The 9,973-nt window shown below is 30.9% G+C and overlaps 1 protein-coding gene across 1 annotated transcript in view; it reads right to left on the bottom strand.

Annotated features, from left to right (window-relative positions):
* The window catches only part of LOC148284440 (uncharacterized), a 54,952-nt gene extending 46,253 nt beyond the window's left edge, over window positions 1-8,699 (bottom strand). Inside the window, exon 1 of the mRNA XM_088239992.1 lies at window positions 8,669-8,699. Within this exon, the coding sequence (XP_088096118.1) occupies window positions 8,669-8,699 (31 nt within the window). The remainder of the gene's footprint in view (window positions 1-8,668) is intronic.
* Between the last annotated feature and the right edge of the window lie 1,274 nt (window positions 8,700-9,973).

Below are 9,973 nucleotides of genomic sequence, written 5' to 3' on the forward strand. Positions count from 1 at the left end.
CCCAATTGTGAATACAATCAGAGACATAATACTCCATTCATGTATAATAAATTAAATGTTTTACCAGTTAAGGGTATTTTATGGAGAAACATTATTATCCAACAGAGATTCAGCTCGATATATAAAAATAAATTAGAACACAGCTATCTAACAAGATTTACATCTGTTGATGGCCTAGTTGGACCAAAATTTAAAATTAATATGGACAACGAACGTTGGATTATATTGTTCCAAAAATATTTAATATGTTGCCACTTGACATGACACTTTGTCAAAATAAAAATAAAATTATGTTTTCAATACGAAAGTGGTAAGTAGACAGAGCGTTCCAATATTAATTTATTATTTATGTAAAACATTTTTTATCTCTCATTTAATACGTTTTTGTTATTTTCTTAGGTTAACCTTTTCTTTTATTTTTTTCTTATTTTATTTACATTTTTTAGATCTTAATAAGTACTTTTAATTTTCTTATTATTTTTATTTTTTCTGTAGATATGAATTGAAATTTTCGATTTTCTTTGTTTTATTTTTTATCGTGTTTTGACAACATTTATGAGCACATACTATTTATATATGCGTATATATTTTTTTCCTACATTTGAAATATATTCAAGTAAAAAGCTATTCTTTAATTTTAATAGTATCATTTTACTCTATTTTCTTATTTTATAAAATAAAAATTTAAACCATTTTTATAGCGTTTTGTTGAATTTTTTTCTTTTCTGTCTTCTTAATAATATTTTTCGAAGCATCAAAAACAAAATTATATACAATATTTGAGTTTGTGCAAACTTTGGTAGACAAAAGACTGGATTAAATCCAGTCTTTTGTCTACGAACATTTGAAGAAACTCAAATATAATAATTTGTTGGTTGGAAGAAATTGCCATTTGGCAATAAGCCCGCCAATGTACAAATAATCATTATGTACAAAAAGTTAAATAAATAAAAAATAAAAAAAAAAAATATTGTAATGAAACCAACTGGTCCAAGAAGAAGTTTAAAAATTGGAAAATTGTTTTCAGGCGTTGCCTTGTATGTGAAATAATTCAATCAGATGAATCTCTTCACAACAATAAATGTTTCAGCTCTTTAACTTCACTAAAATCAACAGATGGAAGAATTGAAGAAATATGGATGTTCAAACATAGGAAAAAAGGTGAATGTTACACAGTGTGTAAAGTGGCCACTTAAACCAGCCAATGACAGGTCATAAGCCCTGTAAATGCCTAGACTTCCATATTCCCTTATTTAAGGTATTGTCCATCCCAGTTGTAATTTGTTAAAATTATATACGTTCATTACTTTATACGTATACAGTATTATGTCTGTACTATTTTTATTTGATTATTAATTAATCCTAATGTCTGAGCACCCGATGACAAACTATTATTTAATAATTTATCGGGACAAAATATGTTTTAATACTTTCTTTTATAATGTATTAATATTGTAATAATGTAAGTAATTTATTTAATAATAAAAAAAAAAATATTGTTCAGATATTGTCAAAGTCTTTGTTATAAATCTTATAGCCGCCTAACTAATAATATTACTTTGGCTTGGTCGCACACAAAAAGAAATATTATCATCAAAGTTTTCAAAAAATAATAGGCGTTTTCACCTAACGACTTGTAAAACAAACTCTATTATAACTCCAAGAAACGAAAATGAGAGCGGCCGAAATTTGGCAAATAAATAAAAATCGATTTGTCATCTTAAGAGGATATGCGGTGGTAGAACGATTTGATGAATTGGTATGAATGAATTGGCGATGCCTCTCTGAATACTGTGCGAAAAAGACAACTGCACGTCGGACTAATTATGCCGAGATAAAATCGGCGAAATCGAGGTGTCGTAGTCTCGTTTTTTACATGGCAATACTGAACATATATGTTTTTTTAAATTTATTAAAATAAAATATAATCACTTTGTTTTTATGTACTATTTATATTTTTTATAATTTCTAGTAACAATTTTTATAATCCTAACAAATAGTCACTCATTCAACTTTAAAGATGGCATCGAAATTCTACATACAAACAAAAAAGGATATGCATTTGATTATTTTGAAATATTGGAGATTAGAAAGGCTGTAAATAAAAATTAAAATATTATTAAAAATCAAATAAATCTTAGTAAAAGTCCCATTTTAAATATGTTCCCTCTCCCTAAATCTACACTCAAACCCTCTCTCTTCTCTACCCCCGTAGCCACGCCCACTCTACCTTAACTGTGAAAAATTTATATTTGTTATGTTAGTTTGTAATTAACCCCGAAGAAGGCATAGTATTGCCGAAACTAGTTTGTTGTCAAATTATAAAAAATATAAGTATTACATAAAAACAAAGTGATTTTATTTTATTTTAATATATTTAATGATAATGTTCCATAAAGTAAGTTTTAGTTTTTTTTTAAGAAAGAGAGATGAGAATGATTGAAAGCATAAAATACTCTATAAGGTGCGAGTAGTTGCACAGAAATAGAGTAATGCACGCAGAAAGGCCTGCAGTAATGAAATCAGATCTAGTTCCGGTAACGTAATGGCGGGAGCCAACTTCCGTTTTTACTTCCGTTCCCGAGCATTATGGCGGAACGTGGTAGCAGTTGGCGGGGAAACAAGATATCCTGTATTGGAAACGCAAGCACCAGTTTTATGGGCGAAGAAATACCGAAGAACGCCACGTGCAAAATTAGATTCAAGCTAGGGTCGCGATTACAAACGCTATTTTCATCGGTACATATGTAAACGGTATACAGGAAAGTAAATATAAAAGTAATTATTAAGGTACTGGCTTAAGGTGGTTTATGAAATCAAAAGCATACTCCTTTCAAAACGTTAAGATACATATATACCTCGCTCATTGAATCCATTATATCTTACGGAGTGCGTGTCTGGGCCTGGGGTCTCACCTTCCAGTCTCATCTGGGTAAAATTTATGATATTCAGGTGAGACTGTTGAGGGGTATTGTACCGGATAGCATAATTCGTGAGGCAAAACATATGGGCGAAGGTGTATAATTTAAATTCTGTAATGTCCAGCCGGTAAAACAACTTTGTGACTACAAATTGATTGAAGATCACTTTGTTGATCCGGAATATAAAAAAAGAGTTTTCCACACTCACAACACTAGATTAAAAACTAAGGGCTCTATGTTTTTTTCCCCGAATCACAAATTAATTCGGAGAGCGAACATTCAATTGCGTGGTTCCCAAATTGTTCAATGATCTCCCACAAACCATCATTAACATGAAAGATCTTCAAATGAAAAAAAAAGAATTGAAGAAATATCTTCTATATACTTTATACTGCCTTTTTATAAATAAATAAGTAAAATATAAATAAAATAAATGTAATATAAACCTGTCATAAAAAAAAATGTGTCCCACCGAAAAGTCTTTAGACTTAGTGGGTAACAATTTTTTATATGTATTTTAAATTATTAAATAAACGCTGCTCTGCAGCACTGAAACTGAAAAAAAATCGATATTTAAGTACAAAAATGTGTATATTTGTAAGAAATTATATAGTTTATTCATCGGTGACCTGTAATTGAACATATTTAGAAAAAAAGGTGTATATATATTTTATTTTCCATACAGAAAACTTAATTTTACTTTGTGGATAAAATTGAAGATAAATGTTAACATTTATTTATTCTTAAAATTTAAAGCATTAACTAATTGTGGTCAAACATTTGACTAAATTTTATTAAATATTTGTAAATAACCACTTACCGACTTTTCTACATCTACCGGTTTCGAGACGTACCTGTCTCTTCATCTGGACACCAATTGAACGTAGTTATGCAGAAAGCAGCCAGCCATAAAGAAGTGAAACTGAGATAATAGCACTTTTGTGAAAAGGTTGAATTATCAAATCTACTCAACATTTGGAATGTTTTTGACTTTAACAAATGATTAAAAATAAATAAATAGGTTTTTTTTATATTGCAAACAAGAATCTAATTATGTATTTGAGCAGTTTTAATGATTTTTAAAATATGATAATGAAATATGATTGTCTAGTGCTGTGGGTGTTTTCTTCAAATTGAGAAATGCCGTTTTTGTGATCGACATCATTTTTAGAAGATTATTAATACAGTTTTTTTGTATAAAAGCGGTCTGGCTGTTATTAGCAGAACATAGAATTGACCTTACTACATCCGATAACATCAATATCTCATTTTTTCAAAATCGTGGACTGACTGCTTTCTGCAAAACTTCGTTCAATTAAACCAACGTGCAAACCAACATGCAAAACCCACTATACGGTGAAGGTATATTGCACGTTGGTTTAATTGGTGTCATGACGAAGAGACGCGTACGTCTCGAAACCGGTAGACATAGAAAAGTCGGTATGTGGTTATATACATATATTTCATAACATTACATACGTACATACGAGGTACGTACGTACTAACTATGCACGACACTCTCCTATTTCGCGTTTACATTCCTTAGCCAACAAATTTAATTGTGATATAAACATTTTTAATACGACAATTATCCATTTTAAAACGTTCTTAAATGCATTGTTTTAAACTAATTATTAAAGTCGTAATGAAATTTTCTTTTTTATACAATTTTTTCTCTGTTTTCGATGTGTATTATTATTATCCTATCTTTTTCTGAAATTAATTTATCAAATATTTTTTTGTACCATATATTATATTAATATCTTATATATACTTACTGATAACTATTTTTTTTTTTTTTAAATATTAATTTGTTAATACCATTTTTTTATGCATACATATATTTGTATTGTTTAAATTCTGTACAGTTTATTGATAATTTATTTTTTAATTCAATCACTTTTCTTTTAAACATATTTTTTTTTTTACAATTTAAAGTTTCACTTTTTATTTTGCATAGCAGTATGCTTTTTATTGTTTCTACATGTATACAAAAAAGCGTTGTTTATTTTTTTAATTATTACTAACAATGTTTGTACTTACCTGTATATTTTTTGTTAATGCCCTTTGGGCGTATTGTAAAATTAAATTAAGAAATACACATTTAGTATTTATTTATTCACTTAAAGACAGTTTATCACACATTATTTGAGATGAAATTATAACTCCATGGGACAAAAAGTCCTGTGTTGAGTTGGGGAAAGTAATTAGTTGACCCAGACACATGAGTATATCATCACGAATATTATTCAGGATCAGAAACACAAAAATAATATTAACAATAAAAAATATATATACGTATATGTCACATCAATTTGGTAAACAGTAAACTCAAACATTTGGAAAATCATCAAGGAGTTTCTTACTTAAATACTTTTTCCACATTCCATTGTCATACGGGCCTGTTTATGATTATAGATCATGAAATCACGGGCAGTATTGAAATAATTTAATGATTTTAATAAAATATCGACTGTTTTCAGGACAAGAATTAGCTTGAACGACAATTATTGAGGACTGTTTTCACAAACATAAAACACAACAAACAAACTATCACGCCATTTTCCCGTAGGGGTAAGCAAAGAAGATAGAGTGCTATATCACTTAGTCTTTGTATACAGACCTTGCTTTCTCTACATTCATACATCTTCTCTATTATTCCTACTCTTGACATGTCCATGGCCTAGTATTTGATGGACTTGATCGCGCCATGTCTTTCTCGGTCTACTTCGTATTCTGCATCCATCAACATTAACATCGTAAATCCTTTTAGCCGTTCTTTCGCTGTGCAAACCAACGCAGCACCCCTTTCTTGATTTTGTCGATAAAGCATGTCTCAGCCTTACACAGTTCACGGATCTCGACATGTGTGCACCTATCATACATAGTTTTACCATCTATTCGCCTGAGGGATCGCATCTCACCAGAATTTAACCTCCTTTCATAATTAGTTTTCCCATTCCATACTTCGCTCCCATACATTAGAGTGGACCGTTTTCACAAAGCGAAATATTTACAAAAAGTAAAATGTTCAGAAGAAGGTTACTTCTCCACGCATTTGTGTAATATTCATGTAAAAAAGTGAATTGAACAGGAATGTTGCGTCTCATAAAACGAAATAATACGGACCAAAATGGACACCAAGTCGTTGGAACAAAAGGCATAATAGTACTACACACGTGCGTTTCCAGAAATTATCTAGCAGCCAGTGAGCCACATGGTGACGGTATCTACCTACTGTCTACAAAAGCTTCTCTTCGGACATCTATCTCCCTTTGTTAACCATGGAGTTGAAACAGTGTTTGATTTATTTAGTTTTTTATTGCTTACTTCTTGGCATGAACACTTGACCAATTTACTACTATGCTCTATTTTTTATATTTTTTTTGATATTGTTTTAACTTTGCTGGAATTCCACTCGTCCATGCGCTTTGTAGCTGCACGATGATTGGTTATCTAGCTTTCATATATCAATCCCTAAATTTTGTAAATGGGGTCTAGAATTCCAATCGTTTATGCGCTTAGTAGCTGCAAGACGTGTTGTTATCTTACTCCTTTTTATTGTTCATATTTTTTAATTTTTTAAATATCATTATCAAAAAAATTTGTCAATTTTTAAAATTTGTAAATCGGGGCTAAATTTCTAACTGTCTATGCGCTCTGTAGCTGCAAGACATCCTGTAATCTAGCTCCTATCTGTTATAATTTTTGATTGATCTTAATTGAAAACGAGGAACTAGAATCCCAACCGTCAATGCGCTCTGTAGCTGCAAGACGTACTGGGATATTTATTAATTGTACAGCGCCCTTGAGGTGATTTTTACAAAAAATTGCGCTATATAAATTACCCACCTATATTTATATCTATATTAACTACTTGGATTTTGACAAAAGCAAAAATACTAATTTATAGAAATTCTACATCCTAACTCATATACTGGAAATCAATATTATAGTAGAAGAAGTGGAAGAATTTGAAAAATTAAAACATTCCGAATTTTAGCAAAAACGATATTTTTTTGTTTTTAAATCAATATTAGCATTTTTATAATTTACCCAAATATTTCAATTTTGGTGGCCTTTTTCAAAGAGTTGTAAATAACTCGCCATTAGAAAATGGAAATCAAATTGGGGTAGAGAGGGGTTTGATCCTCGGACCTCTGACCCGTGAGTGCGCAACACTAGCCACGGGACCACAACCCGATCCACACATTTTGTGATATGAAGGTATTGAAAAATTGATTTGTGTTAGGAAAATAACATATACGTTTACTTTTACGTAAAATCATTATTAACAATTTTTTTGTTTTAATTAATATTCCGATATAAACCTTTATATGTTATTTCTGAAATATTTTAATATTAAATAATAATCTAATCCAGCTCGACTCGCTGCAACTTCACACATATCTAGTTTATCTTAAATTTTATTTCACCAATCGACAGATTTTATACAGACGAACCGATTTCGGTCAAAAAACAAATTTAGTTTTTCAAAGATATTTTGCTTTGTGAAAACGCAAACGCAAACTGTCCAGTAAAAAAAAAACATTTTTTACTAATTACTAGAAGCATAAAAAAGACTAAAGTGTATAATTTAGAATTCCCGCAAAAACGGCGATTCCATTGGCCACGCCTCTAATACGTCACGATTCATGTTTATTTGTTCCTGTCTTTAACATTTGTGTAAAACAATATCACGAATTTTAACGTCACAACAACCAATGCCAAACACGTCGCGTTTTTCCGCGAACGTATTTTCATTATATTTCTTTTTCACATTTATGTATAAAAACACTTCTTGTTGATTTTGAAAATACAATTGATTATTCTTAATCCATTTCAAATATATTTATAGGCACTCGTAGTATGTGATATTTTCGTATTGTGGAAAAATTATTTTATTATACTTGACCTTTCCCTTACTGTCTTAAAAACACCTGCGCGTTACAGTGTTGTGTAGTCACTACACATTAAAAAATGGAGTATTCATAGGGAATGGCTTTAATTCACCATAATTCAATTCTGCTGCTGACAACATGAAAAAAACATTAAGTATTGCCAACGACTCGGGCGAAACGTGCACCCGCGTTAACTTCCCGAGAGCTACTAAGTAGCTAGTACTGGACTACGTGACTGGACATGTAGTGGACGTGTAACGCCAGGTGTTATTGGTATACTGTGAGTATACTTTTGATGATATTTGTAATTTATCCCCAATTTCCGATATAATGCTTTTTTGTGCCTAATAAGTACTTATTATTTAAAAACAAATTATTTCAGTCGATACGCAAATGTGTAATGAAGGAATACTAAAAATTTAAACCCAATATTTACTATATTTATAAAGATATTATAGTTATTAGACGCAATATGTACTAGCTACACATCACCGGGGAGGGAGGGTAAAACGTGTTTTTTTAACCAATTAAGTTTTATACATCTTCTACTTAGCAAAAGTATTTAAGGCCCAAGACATAAACTAGGCTGCCGACGCTAGATGCTAGGTATTTTATGCACTAATACAGTCCCAAATTTCTTCTTATTCAAAAAAAAAAAACAATTTATATTTAAACCGTCTTAAAGTATTTCTCCGATCTGACGAATAAATTCATAAATCCTTAGAATTATTACGGCGCACTGTCGCCTCGCCGGTCGCGTCAATACAAATTTCTATGCTGATAGGAAACTCGCGATTTGATTTTTTTTTTTATTGTGAAATAAAATGCCACTCAATAAACTCTTACTTGATGTCGGAGTTCCCTTTTTGGTTGACATCTTTATTCATCGGAGTAGGCAGATCTACACCAGTTCTGGAGCAAAGACATGCTCCTCAATCTCTTGGATGACCAGCTCCTGAGCGAAGGATCCATCACTAGTACTAATTGTAATTTTATCACAATCAATTCGCCGCACCTGCAAAAAGAAACACAATTTTGAAACATCTTCCATATTGAATTATTTAAGAAATTTAAATGTTCAATAATTTTTAATATGCTTGCAGACTGCCTGGTAAAAGAAGAAGCATAAAAATTGGAAAATTGTTTTCAGGCGTTGCCCAGTTGGTGATTTGGTTCAGCCGGATGAATCTCACCCACGTGATAAAGGTTTCAGCTCTTTTACTTCACAAAAGTCAACAGATGGAAGAGTTAAGGAAATGTGGATGTTGAAATATGGGCAGAATGGTAAATGTTACACAGTGTGTAAAGTGGCCACTTAAACCAGCCAATGACAGGTCATAAGCCCAGTAAATGCCCAGACTTCCATATTCCCTTTTCAAAAATATTTTCCCTCTCTGTTAAAATAAATTTAAATGTTTTACAATATAAGTAATAATTTAGAGGATTAGTTCTGATTGTTTTTTAAAGTCTTTTGGCCTTAATTCGTACGGCACCCATTTTCCTTGCTTTTAAATCATCTCTAATGCTTTCAAACATTTGGCAAATGTTGTGTGATCAACTCCTAACGATTCTGCATATTAATTTTGCATCTGACATGGCTTTTCATCGAGTAATGCTTTAAGTTCTTCATCTTCAGACTTTTCGGTACGTCAGAGCTTTCTTTATCTTAAACGTTAGGATCATTATTTTTAAAGCGTCGAAACCAGTATATGTATGTTGTTTGCCACAGAATATTGTCGCCGTAAGTCTCCACAAGAATTCTGTTAGCTTCAGTTGCAGATTTTTTTTGAAAAAAGTAATTTAGTGAAATTCCGCGCGAATACTCTTTTTTGGCACACAAATCGACGTGTACTGTCATATGGCTGTAGTCGGGTAAAACGAACGCAAAATTAGGAAATCATACGATTTTGCCATTTTAAAACGAATGTTTTTTTTTTATTGGGCCATAATAAAATAAAAAAAACTTTAAATGAAAAAAAAACATTTTTTTTAAAGGTATTTCTGTTAAAAAATTTACTTAAAAGTTTTATTTAACTAAAAAATAGTTACTTTTAGACCGGCAGATTACGCCATTTCAAATTTAGACTAAATTAAGGTATCTGGGATCTCAATAAAGACTAAGTATTTAACATAAAATTGTGGGAATAATTT

The sequence above is a fragment of the Micrasema longulum genome, unplaced genomic scaffold (assembly GCF_059751315.1).
Source record: "Micrasema longulum isolate JH-2025_06_02 unplaced genomic scaffold, ASM5975131v1 h1tg000120l, whole genome shotgun sequence".
NCBI lineage: Eukaryota > Metazoa > Arthropoda > Insecta > Trichoptera > Brachycentridae > Micrasema > Micrasema longulum.